Source organism: Natrix helvetica, assembly GCF_964273705.1.
Source record: "Natrix helvetica genome assembly, chromosome: Z".
Taxonomy (NCBI): domain Eukaryota; kingdom Metazoa; phylum Chordata; class Lepidosauria; order Squamata; family Natricidae; genus Natrix; species Natrix helvetica.
The window spans coordinates 24,741,635-24,764,170 of record NC_138554.1 but is presented as its reverse complement, the minus strand read 5'-3'; the positions used below and the strand labels follow the sequence as shown (position 1 = coordinate 24,764,170).

Sequence of the window (22,536 nt, the reverse complement as noted above, 5' to 3'; positions counted from 1 at the left end):
CTACCAGTTCAGCCGAACTGGGCCGAACCGGGAGCAACCCACCTCTGATCTACTTCTTCAACTGTTCCAAGTAGCTGCAGAACCTTTTATAGCCATTCTCTTGCTCAGAACGCAAGCTTATGTTCCCAAAACTGACCTGATTACGCCGTTCTTCATGGCGGTGTTGCATCTCTACTGGGTCTTCCCAAGGTTTCCCAAAAGCATCTTGGATAGGAGGCTCCCAGCCACTGCAGAAAGTCAGGTTGTAGGAAGCGGCATAGCCCCTGGGGAAATCTACCCTTGATGGACAAAGCAAATAAGAATGATGTGAATTAGAAGGAAGGAGCTAAAGTCATCACATTTTCAATCATTGCAAGTTAAATAAACCACCCAGGCAACAGCTGTCAACCAATCTACAACAGATCCACCATATTTATATCATAAATGAATTGGTCTAACATCTTAAGAGAAGATTTTGGAATTCAAATTCCAAAGTTTCCAATCCTTATTAAGTAATTTGCTTGTGGATCCAGATCTTCTGTGATATGACTTCAGTTGAGAGGCAGAGGGGGCTATTTCACCAAAATTAAATACCCAGTAGCAGGAGTTTCCAAACTTGGCCACTTTAAGACTTGTGGACTTCAACTCCCAGCATATCTGGTTGAGGAATTCTGGGAGTTGAAGTCTACGGGCATTCTCTGTGATGGGCCCGACCCTCTGGAATGACCTCCCCCCCCCCCCCCCCCGACATCAGAATGACCACCGATCTCCGCTCCTTCCGCAAGAAACTTAAGACCCACCTGTTCAACTTAGCTGGCCTGGCCTAACCGTAGTTTTAATCTTTCTAGCCTGTATTTTAAATTTTTAGGGGTAGGTTTTTTAGGTTGTTTTTTAATTTTTATCACTGTACAGCCTAACATTTAATCTGATTTTAGGGGTATTTAAGATTATTTATTTTGTATATGGTTTTTATCTTGCCGCCTGTACACCGCCCCGAGTCCCTTCGGGGAGAGGGGGCGGTCTATAAATTCAATAAATTCAATTCAATTCAATACGAGTCTTAAAGTGGCCATGTTTGGAGACCCTTGGCCAATAGCATCAAGAAAGGAATAAGGAAATTGTAATAGTTAGAAAACTACAGACGGAAGAAGTGGAAGTGAATGGATTAAACTGTATCCTATAGGGAGAGAAAAAATTAAGAAGGCAAAAAAAATAACAAAGGAAAACAAACTCGAATCCCCTTACCTGGGCTTAGTCCAGTTTTCACCCAGAGAATGCCACACTTCTGATTCCCATTCTCCTAAGCAGCTTTGCATCAAAGTCACTGCCTCTAGAGTTATCATGGGATTGCGCATTTCAGAAGCAAATTCCACACCCCCAGAAGCGTCCACAATCTGAAATGGGAAATGAGAATCAGAATCTATATTATCTGTTCCCCTGGAAGTTCCATCTTCTCCCAGAGAAATTTATCAATACACTCATATAGGAATCATTGATATGTGCAATCTAATCTCATGTTTATCATGAGATTTTCATGGATTATATTACACAACTCTGCAACTAATGGAACTGAAGACCTATCTCTTCCCACTTATGATTATAACCATGTTGCTTGTATCTTTACAATTTATATTGTTTTATTTATTTCCTAGTATGATTTGATTGCTTATTAGTAACCTATGACTATCACTAAGTTTTGTATCTTATGATTCTTGATGAATGTATTCTATTTTATTTTTCTTTATGTACGCTAAGAGCATATGCACCAAAGACAAATTCCTTGTGTGTCCAATCACACTTGGCCAATAAAGAATTCTATTCTGTTCTGTTCTGTTCTATTCCATTCCATTCAGTTCACATTTGTTACTTAAGTAATACACGGGTAGTCCTCAATCCATAACAGTTCACTAAGTGACTATTCAAAGTTATAATGGCACTGAGAAAAGTGACGTGATCATTTTTCACTTAAAGTCATTGCAACATCTCCTTGATTACATGATCAAAATTCGGACATTTGGCAACTGGTTCATATTTATGAAAGTTGCAGTATCCAGGAGTCCTGTGGTCCCCTTTTGTGGCTTTCTGATAAGCAAAGTCAATTGGGATGTCAGATTCACTTAATGACTGTGTTACTAACTTAACCACTGCAGTGATTCACTTAATAACTGTGGCAAGAAAGGTCATAAAATGAAGCACAACTCACTCAGCAACTGTTTCACTTAGCAACAGAAATTTTGGGCTCAACTGTGGTCATATGCCCCTTAAGCATAGTTTCATGCCATTCTACTGCTTTTACAATCCAATTGCCCCTCTACATCTATCAGTCTATTGTTTCCCAATTTTGGCTGCTCCCAGAATTCTAAGTCATGTCCTATATATAGGCTGAAGAATTCTGGGAGTTGAAGTCTACACCAGTGGTAGGTTCCCTAGCGTTTCAGACCGATTTGGCCAAATCAGTAATGGTTTGGCGGCCTGCGTTGCTGGAACCGGCAGCGACCCAGGTCTGCCACCTTCCCAAACTGGTTGCCCAGGTGGTGTCATAGGCGGCACTATCTTGATTTTCGCTTCTGCGCATGTGCATAGCAATTTTATTGCACTGCACATGCATGCACAGTGCACATCAAGCATGCACAGGCATCAAGCATGCACAGGCATCAAGCATGTGTGCATCAAGCATGCGTGCATTAAGCGTGTGCAAACAGCGTGCACACGAGCAAACTGGCAGCAGTGCCTGCTGGAACCCACCCCTGGTCTACACATTTGGGAGATCGAGAAACACGCTGTTACTAATTCAGCTACCAAACACTTCATCTCCTCCTCTTCTTCAGCCAAGCACTTACCATCTTCAAGGGTTTGAAAAGAATACATATTAGCTCCTCTGAAGTAGGGCATGTGATATTGGATTTCAGCCTTGCCTAAGTGGTGGGGGGAAAAGAATGATTTAGTTGTAAGCATAACTGAAGGAGGAACATTCCATGTCCATGTTGGGAGGGAAAAAATGTACACAAAACTCACCAGAAGGCTAAAGGAATATTTGATCTTGGACAGAGCGTCTTCAAACTCCTCTTGGGATGGGGGTTTTGCTCTGATGGTTAAGAGCCCCTCTGTGGTTGTGGTAAAGAAAGAAACAGTAAAAATCTCCCTGCAGCTCCATCTATTTTGGGGGCTGGTGAAGTTCCAGCCCGAAGACTTAAACCCTTTTTTGGATCGAGAAGCTCAAGGCTTGTGGTTCCAGATATCTCCTGCTACACAGGGCAGCTCAACCATATCGATGCAGGAATAACTGCCCATTATAGTAGTCCAATTATGTTTGTAGGCCTTGGATTTGTCTTTAATAAATAGTGGCTCTAAAAACCTTTTGGGCAAAGAAGATTGTGCAAAAACAGAGAATAAAAACTTTTTGGCTTGTGCAGAAACAGAGGATAATGCAACTACAGGAGGCATTTCTGAAGCTGTCAGAAGGAGATCCATTGCAGAGGCCCATGATGGAAGGGGAAAGTTTCCAAACCATAGCAAAAGTTTGTGGATTCTGACAAATTTATTTGTTTTCATTGATTTATTAAACAAATTTATATCACCATCCAACATTTTACACTGTATAATAAAAATCCATTCTAAAAAAAATATATCTCTCTCCCTCCCTCCCTCCCTCTCTCTCTCTCTCACATACATACACAGCAGCAGCAGCAACAACACAATCAAATCAGCAACTTGATTGCCCTATCTCTTTTCATGGCCCCCAAACCCAGGTAACAAAACCACAATTTTAACACCTTTTTAGCAAGAGGGTAGGGGCCCCATCATACCCCAGGGGAAAGTTGTTCCATAAGGAAGGGGTCACCACTGAGAAGGTCCTTTTCTCGTCAGATGTGCATCTCTAACTGACGAGAGACACAAATTCTAGAATCATTCTGGAGGCGGAGTTAGAACTCCCAGAAAGATTCTGATTGGGACAGACTTTAGAAGCATTTCCTGTTTCTCTAGCTGCCTTCTGCATTCCCAGCCAATCGTCTCACCTCTTGGTGTTCGAGAGCCCCCTCTTGCAGTGCACCTATATTTATTCAGGTGACGGAAAGCTTCTGCACATTTCTGCAGTTTTTTCACAAAGGCTTCCACATCATCAAAAACTCGGTTCAGCAGTTCCTGCAAGAGGCACACAGGCAATAAAGAGAATGAAAGAAAAATTATTTGTACTGAGCAAGGAACAAGTGACGTGGGAGCATGTCTCATCGGAAAGGTCTTTGGGAAATAAAGTGAATTTGGATGCTCCTTGAGTAGGGATACTTGTTGATTGTTGTACTGTAATTGCTAGTTTCATTGTCACACTTTTTAAACCTGCTACAGGGAGTCCTTGAGTTATGACTATAATGGAGTCTGCCCATCACTGTCATACTCATAACAGTAATAAAGCAGGTCAATCACATAACTGGCCCAATTTTACAATTTCTTTCAGGGGACATTAAGTGAATTTGTGTTCATTAAGCAAATGCTATGGTCATTAAGTGAATGACCATATCTCTTCCCCATCCCCTTTTCCAAATCTCATTTATATAAAAGCCAACAACAACAATTAATCTTCCCATTTAACTCACCACATTTTGCTCTATTTGGATGAAGAACAGATCAGGATCCCCTATCAAGATGGCTGAAAACAGGGAGAAAAAAAATGAGGAGTTTAAGACACTAGTGCTACATTTTGCTGGGACACAAAGAGGATTAATCTGTCTTGAAGAGCCCAGTGGCAGGAAAAGACTATACAGCTGTGTCTTCTTCTGTGACTCCCACAACCATATGAGCAGTATGAGGAACCTCACTTTCCTGCTCTATGGTCTCTGATGAGAAGGGTGTACAACAGTGCCATGGCATCAACCTTAAGAATGAGGCCGATGGTTTCAGCTTTTGGGAGGGATCTTTAACACCATGCTTATTTTACTCAAAGAACCAAACAGACAAATTGTGAAGGAACCAGACAAAGATTTAGACAGGCCTATTTGTGGCTGAAATCTCTTGATGGGAAAGATTCCTGGATCGTTCCCTGCAACTCAAACAGAAAGTAAAATGTATAGGGGTGCAACATGACTTCTTGCTAGCTGTTCTAGAAGGAGATCCCATTAAAGACAATTAATACCCTGTTTCCCCCCAAATAAGACCTCCCCGGATAATAAGCCCAACCGGGCTTTTGAGTGCATGTGCTAAAATAAGCTCTCCCCGAAAATATTGCAACACAGCAGCAGCCATGAGATGACCACACCTTTTGAACCTCAAAAATAGCAAGACCTCCCTGAAAATAAGGTCATGTGCTTACTTGGGGGGGGGGGGGGTTCCAAAAAAAATAAGACCATGCCTTATTTTTGGAGAAACACGGGTATATGAAGCTGGGAAACTCCTTAATGCTATGCTAGAACCTTGGTGGATGCAGCCTGTAATCTCTTCTAAGCTGCAATAGTCTTTTGGGGCAATAGCCATTTAACTGGACATGCTAGAAAATAGCCTTAAAGACCACCTGGATGGATAACATATATTTTACCAAGAAGTTATGATTCTTCTCCAAATGTCCTCCTCTATAAAAACTTGTGGGGCTTAGCCTAAGGTCCTTACCATCTTCTCTTGGCCCTGGTGCAACAATCTTTGTCCTAGAAGGAACCTGCATAGGAGGCTGAGAGAAGACCTCCTGATTATCAAGCATGTTTTGGGCAGCTCTGTAAACAAGAAACATAGAGTCTGAGATCTGAAGAGAAAGTCTTATTTTCACTGGATAATGCAACCTCCTTTCCATCTTACACTTGACCTGTATAACTTCCAGGCTGGAGATGGGGAAAATTTTGCAGGCTAAGGATCAATCGTTGAAGGGATCTCAGGGACATAGTGAGTGGGACAATATTGCCACATTTTCTAAAACTATGTAAGTATGGATGGGATCTTTTTTTGCTCCAAAGTTGGCAACTATAAGATTTGTGGGCTTCAGCTGCCATAGTTGAATCCCATATCATAGCTGGCTGGGGAATTCTGTGAGTTGAAGTTCGTAGGTCTTAAAGCTGTGTCTTAAAATTGAAGCCCACAAGTCTTAAAATTATGCTGGCTGGAGAATTCTGGGGCTTGAAATCCACATATCTTAAAAGCGTGCTGGCTAGAGGATTCTGGGAGTTGAAGTCTGCCTGTCTTAAAGTTGCCAAGTTTGAAGGCGGGGATATTTCTGTTGTATGCATTGCAATGTATGTGAGATTCAAGCTCTTCCTGGTTAAAACAATGGGAAACCAATACATTATTTTTTTTTTTGGGGGGGGGGGATGCTCAAAAGCAATTCTGGAGTTATATTCAACCCCAGGGACACACATTGGCTTCTGATTTATATAACATTCCACGCAGTTCAGTCAACAACGTAAGAATCTATAACAGGTATCTAGACAACCCATGGCCCATTGGTCACAACAAATTAACAAAGTTGGAAGGAACCTTGTAGGTCTTCTAGTCCACCCCACTGCCCACATAGGAGACACTACACCATTTCTGACAAATGGCAATTCAGTCTCTTCTTGAAAGCTTACTGGGATGAAGCATCCACAACTTCTGAAGGCAACTTCTGTTCCATTGGTTGATTGCTCTCACTGTCAGAAAATTTCTCCTTATTTCTAGGTTGAATCTCTCCTTGACCAGTTTCCATCCATTATTCCTTGTCTGGCCTTCCGGTGCTTTAGAAAATATCTTGATCCCCCTCCTCTCTATGGTAGCCCCTCAAATATTGGAACACTGCTATCATGTCTCCCCTGGTCCTTCTCTTCACCAGACAAGCCGTGCCCAGTTCCTGCAACTGTTCTTCATATGTTTTAGCCTCCAGTTCCCCAATCACCTTGGTGGTTCCTCTCTGCACTTTTTCTAGAGTCTCAACATCTTTCTTATAGTGTGGTGACCAAAACTGGATGCAGTATTCTAGATGTGGTCTTACTAAGGCTTTACACAGTGGTTTTAGTACCTCACTTGATTTTGATTGTATCCCTCTGTTAATGTAATTTAGGATTGTGTTGGCTTTTTCGGCTGCCATCGCACACTGGTGGCTCATAAAGTGTCAATGGCACTTTAAAAAAGTGACTTATTACCGGTCCTCTAATTTACAACCATTGCCGCATCTGCAAGGTCACATGTTCAAAAATCAGGTGGTTGCGACTATTTATGTATTTATGTAATTGTATTTATGACAATTGTGGTGTCCAGACTCACCACTTGTGACCTTCACAAGTAAAGTCAATGGGAAAAGCCAGATTTGCTTAAGGACTGAATGATTTGCTTAACAACTGCAGTGATTTGCTTAACAACTGTGGCGTGAAATTGGGCATGGCTCACTGAACACCTGTCTTGCTGAGCAATGGAAGTTCTGGTTCCAATTGTGATCGTAAGTGGAGAACTACTATAGCTAGACAATCCTACTTTCTCTCTGAGTCCACGTTGTTTGGTGGGGATGGTTGGGGGAGGGATGATCTTGTAGAGATGATGCGATTGCAGAGAGAAATCTACACTGGATAAGCAGCTGGTAAGGAAGAAGTTGTGGGCCTTCACCCACCGCAGAGCTCTGCTGGGAACCAACTTTTCTTGCAGCAATGTCTTAGATCAGGGGTGACAAACTATGGCCCCTTGATGACCTGTGGACTTCAACTCCCAGAATTCCTGAGCCAGCCATGCAGTCATGCAGCCATAGTTCCTCACCCCTGTCTTTGATAAATCACAGTCTTGACCTGTTGTTAATGACTAATGTGACATGGCCCTTTGAAGCTGTCCCATCACAGCCATGGGTCTTCTTAGGCTGTGCATTTACCTCAAGGCTTCCCTCCGCTGGGTATTTCCTCCTGTGTTGAAATCCAACAGGGCACTGCTGATGTCTTGCTGGATCCATTCCGCCTGCCAAGCAGAGGAGAAACCAGATCAAAGATGTGTTGAGAACTCTTATCCCAAATCCCCATAGTGTAGATCGAGGCTGGGCAAGCTCAGGATTCTGAACTGCCTATGGGCACCATATTATAACCCTCAGATCCTTAAAAACACAGCGGTCAAGCATCAGAAGTATGTAACTAAATGTCTATGGAGATTCTCAGTCATCCAGGTCATGGTTGTCCCAAAGGTCCTTTTTCAAGAGGCAACTGGACTTTCTATGTTCTTCCTTGAAGATGTTCTCATTCAAGAAGCTTCTTCAGCATCTTGAAAAAGCATCTTTGGGACCTCAGAAGTAGAATTTCCTCTTTAACATAATTTTAAAAGGAGGGGAAAGAATCCCAGTACCTCCCCTGTGCATGGCATGTCCCCACTGTCTATGAATTTTGTCTTTCCTTAAAAATGTTAATTGCAGCTCCCAACCACTGAATAGTTGCCATCCCCATGTCAAGTACATTTTCTGCAGTTAATAGAATCAAGTAATTACATAGGATCATTCTCTACACATTCTTTGTGGATCGATAGGCTCAATTCTTTTACCCTAATTTGTTCACACTCAAAGAAGTGAATATCCGGTCTGAACTGAGTTGTTTCCTGGCACATGAGTACAAGTAAGGATCGGGCACGGGATTCAGGGCAGACAGCATCACAATAAGCCACCGTTGCCAATGCAAAGTTCTCCAGTTCCTCCTATTGGAGAAAAGAAAGTCAATCAAGGACATCAGTGGTGGGTTTCAAAAGTTTTTAGAACCTCTTCTGTAGGTGTGGCCTGCTTTGTAGGAGTGGCTTGCTGGCCATGTGACCGGGTGGGAGTGGCTTGCCATCCATGTGACTGGGTAGGAGTGGCTTGCCAGCCTTGTGACTGGGTGGGCATAGCCAACTTGTAAAATGTGGTGAAGCTCACTTAACAACGCTCTTGCTTAGCAAGCAAAATGTTGGATCAGAAACTCTGGCATTTGAAGCACGCACTTCTTAAAGCTGTCAAGTTACAAGACCCTTGCACCCCTAACCCTTTAGAAAAAAAACCCAGGGGTGTTCAAACTTGACAGCTTTAAGACTTGTGGACTTCAACTCCCAGAATTCCTCCTCCAGTCATGTTGGCTCAGGAACTCTGGCATTAAAGTGTGAAAGTCTTAAAGCTGTCAAGTTACAAGACCCTTGCACCCCTAACCTTTTAGAAAAAAAACCCCAGGGGTGTTCAAACTTGACAGCTTTAAGACTTGTGGACTTCAACTCCCAGAATTCCTCCTCTCGCTCTTCATCTTGATGATGTGTGGACGGGCAGGGGGAGGGAGCTGGAACCTGTTCTAAACGGCACAGTAGATTTGTGGAACCTCTTCTATAGAAGAGGTTAGAACTGGCAGGAATCCACCCTTGAAGGACATCCATCTAATATGGACTCTTTTCAAAGAAGAGGAATTGGGACACAATTTCTCCCCCAAATCTTCATTAGCCACCTAGCACTGCTGCTCTGAGTAACTTTCTGCACCTTTGAGTTTATGTCAAGGAGCTTGATAGCCGACCCGTCGACCTGGAGCAACATTTCTTGAACCCAGATCTTCCCTTGCTTATCCATGATGGATAGTTTTCTGATAGCATCCTCCACAGATGTCAAATCGTCCTCTTCCCCAATGGTGAAGGTCACCAGATGCTGGAGTATATATACACGAGAGAGATACAAGCAGATCCATTATATGCCATCAGTGTTATTATTCATCTATTTCATCAGTTTCCATATGGTCCAGGAAACCTCAACATCTTACCATGACCAAGATGTAAGTAATAGTGCAAATGTAGCAGCTATTTGAAACACCTTAATGCAGCCTTTTTACTCTGAAAAACTAGCCAGTTTATAGTACTGGAGGCTGATACGATGTCATGATACCATATTCTCCAAACTACATGTTGAGGATAGAAGCATGAACAGCCTTAGTAGATGCTAGTAGATGATCATTAATCATCTTATAATGTGTTCCTGCATATCTGACCCCAACTGTATTTTATTTTAGACCTGGGAAAAGTTTGTTCAGATCTATTATTAAATTCTCGCTTTCCTCTTCCTTTTATTTTTCTTTTCCTTTCCTCCCACAACATGTTATGGTCTGTTGTGTTCTGTTGTGTTTGTTCATCAGTTTAGCCTTTAGCCGAGATTTTATATTGACATAAAGGGAAGGAAGTATCCAGTTTTCAGGATATAGTTTCTTTTTTGGGAGGGTGGGGTGGCAAATTGTTTTACTTAAAAGATTAATCTAGTTTCAAAATAGCAGAGGAGTAAGTAATGTCTGAGTCCAAACAATAGTAAATTCATTCTTGAGTGGGGGGGGTACCACATACCATAGTTTTCAGAATATAAGATGCACCTTTACCCCCCTAAAAGAGCGTGGAAATGTTGCTATGTCTTATACACAGAATACAGTCATTTTTTTGCCCTCCCGAAGTCCCACCCCCGCATCCTATTTTTGTGAAAAACAGGCCTTTTTCACAAAAACGGAGGTGTTTTTGCCTTCCTCCAGCCCCCAACAGTACTCTGCAGGCTTCAGCAGGGCTGGGAGAAGGCAAAAATGTCCCCGTTTTTGCAAAAAAAAAAAAGGGCGAAAAACGAGCTGTTTTTGCCATTTTCTGCCCAGTTTTTGCAAAAACAGGGGCATTTTTGCCTCACCCCAGTCTTGCTGAAGCCTACAGAGTGCTCCTGGGGGACGGGGCAGACAAAACCTTTTTTTTTCTTACTTACCTCTTCAAAATCTTGGCGTATCTTATACACCGGTACATCTTATAGTCCGAAAAATACTTTGGACTAAAGTACTTTGAAGGAGGCAATGGTACATCCCTTCCTCATCCTTGGACTCAGCAGCATTATATAATCTCTTTTTTTCTGGAGAAAGTTGTATAAAAGTTGGTGAGCTGCAATTCCAGAGGGCTGTCTGGAGTAAGTGAATTATTTGGATCATTTTCATTGGTTTCAGGAAGAGATATTCGTTGACATGACAATGATCATAATTGTAAGTGAACTTTGATGGGACCGGGATAGGGATGGTATGAATTTCCTGGTCCCACTTGATCTCCCAGTGATCTTGGGTATCATGCTGGATATTGTACTACATCAGTTCTCCTTTCTTCAGAGTGGGTTCCAGGCACTATCGGGGGGACTGAGACTGAGATCTTTATTTTTCAGGGTTCCTCAAAACTTGACTCTCTTGCTGCTTGTATGCAACATCTACGAGATGTTGTTGGTCAAGATGTGGGGTCAGGTGTCATCAACATGTGGATGATTTCCAGTTCAGTGATGGGTTCCTACTGGTTCGGCCCAATTTGGCTGAACCGATAGTAGCATGCCAGCCTGGGTTGCGAACTGGGAGCGACCCAGGCTGGCTACGCCTCTGAACCAGTTCCCTGATCGCTGCAGTTGCCGCCGCCATCTTGTTTTTGAGTTCTATGCATGAGCAGAAAAAATTCCATTGAACTTCTATTGAACTGCACATGCATGTGCAGTATGCATCCAGCGTGTGCTCAAAGTGTGCCCACAAGCGAACCGGCAGTAGCACCAGCTAGAACCCACCCCTGTTCCAATTGGATATCTCAACTCTTAGATGAATGTTGGCACCAAGAAGTTCTTGTCCCGGTGCACAGAGGCTGTTAGAGTCTGGATGGTGGGAATAGGTCAGGTTCAACCCTAGCAAAGGTTGGCAGATTGTGGATTCAAGGACATTTCAGTTCCAAGGATCTTTCAATAACTTCAGTCATTGATAAGGTTGCATCTCCTTAAGCGGAACTCAGATATAATTTGTGGGTCATCCTCGAATTACAGAAAGACATAGTAGCCAGGAGAGTTTGCATGAATTCAACTTGACCAGAAGACCTTCCTCACAGTCATTCATGTTTTAGTCAACTCTTGTTTACAATGCATCCTACAGGGGACTGCCCTTGAAGACTGCTTGGAAGCTATAGCTGATCAGAATGCTGCGATGCAAATTACCGTATTATGTATGGTTGGGGTTTCCAATCCTCGGCCGGTCCACGACATGCCAGAAACTGGGCCATGCAAACAAGCAAAGCCACGTCCGCGTGATGCAGACAGCAGTCGAAACCACACACACCCTGATCCCTGGCAAAACCTCTCCCCATGGAACCGGTCCCTGGTGCCCAAAAGGCTGGGACCACCCACTGATGCACGGACTTCATTTTATCCTTGGGATTCCTCTGTTTCATGTAATATGGTTCCCATCTTTTTAAAAAAAAAAAAAACACCCAAAAACAAATTACCTGATTCTTATGGATCCGTAGTAAATTAGTAGGGTTAAAACCTTATATTATTTTTTATTCATATTCCTTCAGAGGAAAAGGATTTTTTATGAGGGAGATAAATAGGTGGAATATTAAAAAAAAACCAATTTTTAAGGATTTTGTTTTTTAAAATAGCAGCAATTAAAGGGAAAATAATAAACTAGCACTGATTAATTTCTCACTGGATATTGCCCAGACATCTCAATACACATAAAATTATTCTGGAGCAATTCTAGCAGATCTTTTTAACCAAGAAACAGTCCTCTACAGATGATTTCCCATACTTCAATTCCTGAAACCTCTCAATCCCAATTCTGTTTTGGCCATACTTCAACACAACCTAAATGTCAAAATAACAAAAAGAAAATACCTACATTGACAGCATACTGAGAGACATCTGCCACGATGAAGTTGGAATACTTCTTCCTCTGTTCTGCAGAAAGAAATTTTTTAAAAATAAAATTATTCCTCATACAGGAAGGACGCAAGTGAAATGCTGGCTTGAGACACAAAAGGAATATAAGAATGTTAGTTTCATTTCTGTCTCATTTTAATGAGGATGTGAACATGTTTAAAAAGCACTGAAGATTACAGAGTAAATTCTTCCTATTGGGATAAGGAAGGTAATTCTGACAGTCCGACAGCAGAAGAAGGCTGGATGAATGGAAGGGTGGCCCACATGATCCCCTCTTTTACACCATGCAGGGTTCTTTTGGAAAGATGGAATAGACAGAACAATGGAGCTGTGTCTTTCCAAAAAATATTTTCCCTTAATCTTCAAGAGGGGTGGAGGGAATTAGTTGGTTAAGTTGTTTGACAAGCAGAATAGAAATATGCATGAACAGAAACAATGAGTTGTTATCATAGACCCCGAAGCTATCATGTGGCTTTTTTCTATTTGGCTCAGCATATCTCCACTTATTATAGTTTAGGGTTATGTGCAGACCACGTGACTATAGCATCTTCCAAATACCACGGGCTTGTGAGCCACAGGCAACTTCAGCTGATTTAGCGTTTCCTAGTTGTAACCATAATTGCTAGGCTTGATGGAAATTATAGCCTAACATATATAGAAGACATCAAAACCAATACATAATGCATATTGCAGCATAAAATCATGCTTGTAGACCCTTACAGTACAAGTAGTCCTCACCTTACAACCACAATTCGGCCCAAAATTTACATTGCTAATTGAGAAATGTGTTAAGTGAATTTTGCCCCATTTTAAGATGTTTCTTGCCATATTTGTTAAGTGAATCCCTGCAGTTTAGTTAGTAACAAGGTTGTTAAGTGAATCTGGATTCCCCATTGACTTTGCTTGTCAGAAGGTCATAAAAGGTGACCACGTTAACCCCCCACCCCACCCAAGGATACTGCAAGTGTCATGAATGTGAGTCAGATGTCAAGCATCCAAAGGTAAATTACATGACCATGGGGTTGCTGCAATGGTCATAAGTGTGAAAAATGGTCATAACTCACTTTTTTCAATGCCATTGTAACTTCAAAAGGTCACTTAGTGAACGGTTGTAAATTGAGAACTATCTGTAGTCCAAACCCCCAGTAAAATTCCCTCCAGGTGTGAATCCTGCACACTATTTCACTTATGTTATGTTCTTTTAATTAAAAATAAACAAATGGGCCTCATGTAGGTCCCACAGATATTATTTAAAAAATACTGCGATTTATATGGCTTAGTCCTTTGTACAGAAATGGCTCCACCACCACCAAAAACATTAAAATAAATTGAGAAAGGGATTGTGATCATGGAAACAAGACGAGATGGGTCGCAAACAGCCTCATCAACTAGTAAATGAGGATCTTTATAACTTCATGAGAATTCCAGGTGCTTTGCTCATAAAAGTTCAGATCTGCCTACAGATTCGGAAAGTTTGGTTAATATATAACAGACATATTCATTCCTATTCAGCAGTATTAACATTCAAGGATATTATACAGGTAGTCCTCAAATTTAAATGGTAATGGAGCCTGCCCATCACGGTGGTAAGTCATACCAGTTGTAAAACAGGTCATTAACATGTCCGATTTGATTTTACAATCTATTATATGGAGGTTGTTAAGACAACACCAGAGTTATTAAACAAACCAATGGTTTGCTATGCCAATGGTTTGCTAGGGCTGGTTTTGCCAAAATTTGCAAACAAATACCAGTTGCAGCTGTCGAAACTTTGGAATTAAGTCATAATTCCCTTGGGGAGGTCGGTCATAACTTCAAATGATTGTTAAGTGACCTGTCGTAAGTCAAGGAGTATCTGTAACATCATCCACAGAATTATCCCTCAAAGACAAGTATTTTGTTTATTTATAAAATGTATTTAGCACCTCCTTCAACTAGGATTGGAAGTGCTATAAAATCCCAAATTAATGTAATGTTATAATAATATATAATACTGGTTAATATAATATGCATGGCTAAAAAAATGGCATCAATTGAAAGAAAATTCCTTGAATTTCATAATATGCAGATTAGCACTGAAAAAAGTAGTAATATTAAACACCATACAGTCTGAGAAACTGATTTGCATTTAATAGCACTTTTCAGACATTTACCAGGGTTTTCTTAATGAATCAGACTGTTTCAACAGAGCAAAGGAAAGACAGGAGGAATAAATCTAAACATAAATAAAATAAGTTACTGGAGCATGTAATAATATTATTATGATGGTTGGTTGCACAGTCAGCCAAATGTTTAGACTGAATTTTGGCATGTTAATCCACCTATCAAGCCCTTCCCAATGACCTAGGTTTTTGATAGGTGTTGTTTTTAATAATATTAAATAATCACAGGATTGTGTCTAGCTGCAACCAAACATGTCAGAGGTTCAGCCTGTATTTGTCATTTTTGTCTGCAAGGATCTGGGATAGGCCGATGCGGATGTCTGATGGCATTAGAAGTATCAACACAGGATGTAAGTTGTTCCAAAGCTGTCCTTTGCAATTGACTGATGGTGAATTGTCAATGCCGATGGTGTTTAAGTGATGCTTCAATTGTTCTGGGATCGCACCTATTACTATTGGTGCTACCTTTGCTTTCTTTTGCCACAGTTGTTATGCTTCTATTGGCAGATCTTTATATTTTATTATCTTCTCCAGTTCTTTCTCTTCTATTCTGCTGATTTAAGGTACTGCCATGTCCACTGTGTATATTGTTTTATCAACTATTGTTAAGTCTGGAATGCTATGTGGCAGGTCCAGGTCTGTTTGAATTCTAAAGTCCCAGAGCAAATTTAGCTTCTTCATTTTCCATAACTTTCTTTATTTTATGGTTCCACCACCACCGCCATTACTACTCTGTTCTGTTATTTCTGAGTCTGGATGTTATTCTTTCTAGAACTGGTGCATTCGTTTCAAATATCCTCTTCTTGTTTGACTTGATCAGTAATAGAAGATCATTATTTCTTTGTTTTCAATCTCTGTATATTTGTAAACACCTTTTCTTCTAGTAGTTCTGCAGCTGTTGACCCTGGTTGACCCTTAGCCAACAATCCTGAGTTCTGTAGCCCAATTTTCACCATATATCCAGAAACTCCAACATCTAGTATGGACCTTGTTAACCCATGTGACATCCAAGGCTGTTTGGCTTTCTGAAATTTACTATCACCATATTTTTTAATGGGAGAGACTCATCTAATGAGACCTATCCAGTATGGTTGAACCTCTGCCATAGCTCTCCATAGCTCTGCCATAGCTCTCAAAGCACACAAGCCCCACAACAACTTCACAACCAGTTAGTGTCTTACTGGGGGATGATGATGATGATTGGAGAATTTCACAAAGTATCAAAATCATAGTGAAAAATTATGTAGTAAACTGGTGCCATAACCCACTGGCTATGGGTGCCATAACAAAAAATATTGGATGGCACTTAAGAAATCTGTGCATTGACAACATCTCCATCTGACAATTACAAAAGGACACTATTGCCTAGATCAGTGTTTCTCAAACTTGGCGACTTGAAGTCCTGTGGACTTCAACTCCCAGAATCCCCCAGCCAGCATAGCTGGCTGGGGAATTCTGGGAGTTGAAGTCCACAGGACTTAAAGTCGCCAAGTTTGAGAAACACTGGCCTAGATCCTCATATATATTATGATATCCTGGGTTCTTGGGAAGATCTTGATGTATATGAAGGTCCACACTAGTTAAAACACTTGCAGTTGTGACTTCACATTGTTGTCTATATAATAATAATAATAATAATAATAATAATAATAATAATAATAATAATAATAATAATAATAATAATAATAATAATAATAATAATTATTATTATTATTATTATTATTATTATTATTATTATTATTATTATTATTATTATTATTATTATTATTATTATTATTATTATTATTTTGAATTTTCAAATCTGAATTGAATGGTGGAAATACAATCAAGGCCATAAACACCTGGGCAATACCAGTTATAAGATACACAGCTGGTATAGTTAACTGGACACAAGCTGATTTGGACATTTTAGACCGAAAAACCAGGAAACTAATGACAATGCACTACAGTTTACATCCACGTGGTGATATTGATAGACTATACCTACCCCGGAAATCAGGTGGCAGAGGATTATTACAAGTGAAGCAAATAGTTGAAGAAGAAAAACATGCACTGGCTGATTATTTAAAAGAAAGTCAAGAACATCTATTAATCGAAGTAAAGAACAAAAATCTATTGAAGGCCCAACAGACGAAACAAGAATACAAAAAAGATGTGATAAAATTAAGAATGGAGAGTTGGCAGAACAAAGCATTGCATGGCCAATTTCTGGAAAAAATAAAAGATAAAGTGGACAGTGAAAAAACTTGGTTATGGTTAATAGCAGGTACATTAAAGAAAGAAACAGAGTCACTAATCCTGGCTGCGCAAGAACAAGCTATCCGCACAAATGCCATTAAGACCAAAATCGAAAAATCCTCTGATGATGCCAAATGCAGACTCTGCAAAGAAGTTGATGAAACTGTTGACCACATACTCAGCTGCTGTAAAAAAATCGCGCAGACTGACTATAAAATGCGGCACAATTCAGTAGCACAAATGATCCACTGGAATTTGTGCAAAAATTATAATATTAAAACAACAACAAACTGGTGGGAACATAAGCCTGAAAAAGTCACCGAAAATCAGATGGTCAAGATCCTGTGGGATTTTCGTATACAAACAGACAAAATACTAGCGCATAACACACCAGACATCACACTGGTTGAGAAAAAGAAGGTTACAATCATAGACATCGCAATACCAGGTGATAGCAGGGTTGAGGAGAAGGAACATGAAAAAGTCACGAAATACCAGGACTTAAAAATTGAAATCCAACGATTATGGCACAAACCAGCAGTGGTAATTCCAGTGGTAATCGGCACACTGGGTGCTATTCCAAAAGCACTGGAATTACATTTAAAACAGTTAAAACTTGACAAAATCACCATCAGTCAAATGCAAAAAGCTGCACTGCTTGGATCTGCACGTATATTACGAAAATACGTTACGACGTCCTAGGCCCCTGGGTGGGGCCCGACTAGTAATCAATGCCAAATCCGGCGAATCAACTGGCCGCTGTGATACAATCGTATAATAATAATAATAATAATAATAATAATAATAATAATAATAATAATAATAATAATAATAATAATAATAATAATAATAATAATAATAATACCACCAGAAACTTGAATACCACAAAGAGAGAAAGGAATGTTAGATTACACCAATTCAGTTTTGGCTGCAGAAATCTTTGCTGCCATCTAGCCGTCATCTGGATTTCTGCAGCTCAGAATTGATAGCTACTGGTCTATGTTAGATAAGGTATTTGCAGCTAGAGTGGAGATTGCAGGCATAAAGGATTGTAGCAGGAGAAGGGCACAGTGGTTAATGAGACTAAAGAATTGTTAGTTGCTAAGGATGGTAGAGCTGCAAGATGAAATAACCTTCAGACCAACAATCATCCCAATACAAAAGCGTTCCCTTGATTATATTCCCATGGTCCCAAACTCACCATAGATGGCTCTGGCGCTGGGCTTGTGAACATCACCAAATAAACTGGGAGGCAAAACAGACAAATCAGATGACAATCTTAGCTTCTCCAGCCCAAATGCCCTGCCTTCTCAAATTTTGCTAGGCTTCCAGGCTCCCTGAGAATCCCCGAGTCTTATTAGCCCTGTTCTTTGCAATATCCTTTGCAGAAGCCCTGGTAGTGTGGTGGTTAGAATGCAGTATTGCAGGCTAATTCTGCCCATAGCCAGCAGTTCAATCATGACGGGCTTAAGGTTGTCTCAGCCTTTCATCTTTTCAAAGTTGGTAAAATGAGGACTGAGATTATTGGAAGCAATATGCTGACTCTGTAAACTGCTTAGAGAGGGTTGTAAAGCACCATAAAGTAATATACTTCAGTAATATAACACTTCAGCAATATACTTAGTAATATACTGTTATATTACCATGTGCTCTTACTATCGCTATTTCAACAAAATCTACAATTTAGTAAAAAAAAACAATGTTATAATTATGCTACTTGATTTTACTTACTTACTTACTTACTTACTTACTTACTTACTTACTTACTTACTTACTTACTCATTCAATTTCTATAGCCACCCATCTCAAGCAAGTGACTCTAGGTAGTTTACAATCCTTAAATTCTAAAACAATTTAAACAATTTAAAAGACATTAATACAATAACTTGTTGTTTAATCCTCATTGAGCTCCCAAGCAAGGTTACACCCTTTCATCTGGATGGTTTTTACCACAACCAGTAGCCCTTAAACCTTAATTTCAGACTTGCATTTGAATAATTGTCCCAATGACACAAACTCATTTGTCAAGGCAGAAAGGAAGAAGGAATAATATTACCGTGGTTATGCCCTTGCCAAAGGCTACTGGTATGAGAGCAGAATACAATATGGATTCTTAGCATACTCTGATCTGAGTTAGTGGCCATTCCTTAGGTATTCATGATGATGATCAATAGCTTTGCCTCAAGGCAAGATGGACAAGAAATGATGGTGACTAACCGAGGAGCAATGAAGATGCTAATGAAGATTACAGGGATTGTTTTCAATTTGGCTAACATCTCAGTAGAAATGAGGGTTGCCAGAGTTGCTTAGATTTCTAACAAGGAAAGTTATTTTGGGTTCTTCAGAGGTCTCTTATATCTTTGTATCCTCTTAGAGAGGTGAGCACTTGGGAAGACCTGCTCAGGTTCTGGAGGAAAGGGTGGAGAAGATCTTAATAAATCTTTCCCAACCTGGAGCTCTGCAAAGTTGGTATACAGTACTCCAGTTCCTATAAACCCCATGGACAACTCCTAGCTAGGGATGATGAGATTTATTATAACCCCAAACACCTAAAGATCAGCAAGTTGAAGAAGAAAACAATATAAGCTATGAGCCATGTTCCTTAATTTCATCAGATCCTGGCTGAATCATGCCTTTCAAAACTTTCTAAAAACAGCAGTTGCCACCTGAAAAACTACATAAATAAAAGGAGGGGAGAGATGCTGCTTAGGGAATAATTTCATGGCATAACCCTTGGCTGCATAACAGGTTGGGTGGAAAAAATCTCCTTAACTTAAATGTGTGTTTTTTTAAATGGTGAGAAATTTGTACTTTCAGACTTGCAAGATTCTGCTAAGGTAGCCTTAGAATAAAGTAGAATTAGTTCACCTGGACATATTTTCTGTGTAGACTACTTGGAAAGGCAGACATCCATTGTCTAGACTCTAGACTAGAGGTTGGCTCATGACAACTGGATTTCTTTTCTTTTTTCTGTTTGAAACATTTCTCTGCTTGTTCAAATAGTTTCTTCAGTCTTTTTCTTAAGCTATCTAGATAAACAGCAAAATGTTTCAAACAACAACAACAAAGTCTAGTTGCCATAAGTCAACTTCCAGACTACTCTACCTGGATGAATGAGAATCTTCACCAACATACTGATTGCTATTGTATCTGACTATAGCAGGGATCTCCAAACTTGGCAACTTTATGATTTGTGGAGTGCAAGTCTCAGAATTCCTCAGCCAGTATGGCTGATTGAGGAGTTCTGGAAGTTGAAGTCCATAAGTCTTAAAGTTGCCAAGGTTAGAGATCCCTGCAATAAACAAATCCCTTGTATCTATCCCAATGTGCAATAATTTTCCAGATTGCATTTAGGAATCCATCTCCCCAGATTTTAAATATTTACAAAATATTTACAAAAGGGTTTTATCACACTTCTGAGGAATAAGGTATGTACTGAGTTTTTTGTGATACTGAAAACCAAAGCTAGTTTTCATTGAGTGGATCTCACCAGCAGAAGCAACCCGAAGGAATCAGATACAGAATCAGATTCCATCATAGAGGTACTCTTCTCACACAATGCCTTGGACAATGGTTGGTCTGTCATTTGGGTAGAGTTGATCCCAGAAATTTTGTTATTTATCTCTTTAGTCAGGCAGGTACTTAAAAATAGAATATTTTTCTCACATGCTTACCTTCCGGAGTCACTCATGATGTCAGCAATTTTCTCTGAAATTCACACCACAACCTTTACAAAGGAAGAGAAGAAAAATCAGCAATCTGTCCAAGAACAGGTAGGTTTTGTCCCACAGCTACAAGAACAGCAGCCAAGACCTGACTTCCCATGGACTTCCTATGGAGTCAAAATTCAAGATAAAACCCTACTCAAACTGCAGTGCCAAAAGTTCCAAATAGAAATTGTATAGATTTTTTTTTAATTTGGGGGGGATCATTTTCTGTCCAATGCTATGTCCCCAATCTTTATCTTCCCAGTCCATTTCATCTCGACTGAAGTTGCCTAAATAATATTCCTGGAAAATTCAATCTGCCAACTGCAAGATTTGATGAAGAACTTTGCATTATAGCTTGATCTAATGGTTAAGGCATCAGGTAAGAAAGCACTAGACTATGACTTCAAGTTCTACCTTAGCCATGAAAGCGAATGGTGACTTTGGGGCAGTCCCTCTCTCTTAGCACAACTCACCTCACAGGGTTGCTGTTGTGGAGAAAATGGAAGGTGGAAGGTGTGTTAGATATGCTCACCTCCTCAAGTTATTTGTAAAAATAATAAAGGTTGGATATCAATAAATATAAAAACATAAATCAATCCCTCACATCTTAGGACCAACATGCTACATAAATTTAAATCAAATAGATTTTTCTCCCTGGAAAATTCTGGTTTTAGGTGCCCGGTCTGGGGAAAATAGGAAAGGCCAGTGCCTGAAAGATATAGTGTTCATTTCCACATTCTTTAATTTCTTCATTAACTGACCGGTTGTTATTGATTTATGTCTTCGATTACATTTCTACCTGCTATTTTATGGCCCAAAAGACCGAGGGGGCCTTACATGGCTTTCCTTTTAATTTCACCACAGTCCTGAATGGTTAGGTTAGGTTGAGAAATTGTACCTGGCTCAACATTACACAATGATTGAAATTCTGATTTTGGTTTTGACCAGCTTTGATCAAATGCAGCCTCAGTTCATACAACAATCCATAACTTAATTTGCTTGGTTTCAAGTTGATGCATTTGACTGCAGAATTGGACTTTAGCAATTCTGAATTTAGCCAGCTAATAGGTTGTTTGTTGTTCTCAAAAACATGATGAAACACACACACACACACACACACACACACACACACACACACACTACATAACAGTTCATTTAGCTGTACTGCCAATGTGGGGCCTAGCTCAAAATCACTGTTGGCTAAGAAACATAGGAAAACAAATTACTTGAAATAATTACATGAAGTAAAAAAATTACTTTAGTTTGTCCCCAGAGTAAAATAATAGTACTCTACTAATAGATAATTCCTCACTGCGGGAATCCATTAGATCACCCTTTATTGTGACTTGAACCCTCTGAGTTTGTTAGCGTGCAATTCCCATGAAAAAGGGAAGAGATGGCTCAGTGGCTAAGACACTGAGCTTGTTGATCAGAAAGGTCAGCAGTTCGGCTGTTTGAATCCCTAGCGCTGTGCAATGGAGTGAGCTCCCATTACTTGTCGCAGCTTCTGCCAACCTAGCAGTTCAAAAGCATGTAAAAATGCAAGTACAAAAATAGGAACCACCTTTGGTGGAAAGGTAACAGCATTCTATGCACCTTCAGCATTTAGTCATGCCGGCCACATGACCACAGAAACGTCTTCGGACAGCGCTGGCTCTTTGGCTTTGAAATGGAGATGAGCACTGCCCCCTAGAGTCAGGAATGACTAGCACATATGTGCGAGGGGAACCTTTATCTTTATCTTTAAGTAATTGCTGGAGCCCAACACATTTAAAGATTCACCTGTTTTGGAAATGCCACACATTAAACATGTGTTTCTCAACTCTGGCAA

The 22,536-nt window shown here is 40.2% G+C and overlaps 1 protein-coding gene across 1 annotated transcript in view; it reads right to left on the bottom strand.

The window, feature by feature from the left end:
- Positions 1-22,536, bottom strand: part of EPS8L1 (EPS8 signaling adaptor L1) — a 52,459-nt gene that overhangs the window by 24,857 nt on the left and 5,066 nt on the right. Inside the window, exons 2-14 of the mRNA XM_081932032.1 lie at positions 20,670-20,722; positions 18,197-18,240; positions 12,555-12,613; positions 9,389-9,550; positions 8,440-8,589; positions 7,787-7,869; positions 5,578-5,678; positions 4,572-4,624; positions 3,996-4,122; positions 2,995-3,083; positions 2,820-2,894; positions 1,225-1,373; positions 137-278 (exon numbers count right to left, since the gene is read on the bottom strand). Coding sequence (XP_081788158.1) covers positions 137-278; positions 1,225-1,373; positions 2,820-2,894; positions 2,995-3,083; positions 3,996-4,122; positions 4,572-4,624; positions 5,578-5,678; positions 7,787-7,869; positions 8,440-8,589; positions 9,389-9,550; positions 12,555-12,613; positions 18,197-18,240; positions 20,670-20,686 — 1,251 coding nt within the window. The 5' untranslated portion in view covers positions 20,687-20,722. The remainder of the gene's footprint in view (positions 1-136; positions 279-1,224; positions 1,374-2,819; positions 2,895-2,994; positions 3,084-3,995; positions 4,123-4,571; positions 4,625-5,577; positions 5,679-7,786; positions 7,870-8,439; positions 8,590-9,388; positions 9,551-12,554; positions 12,614-18,196; positions 18,241-20,669; positions 20,723-22,536) is intronic.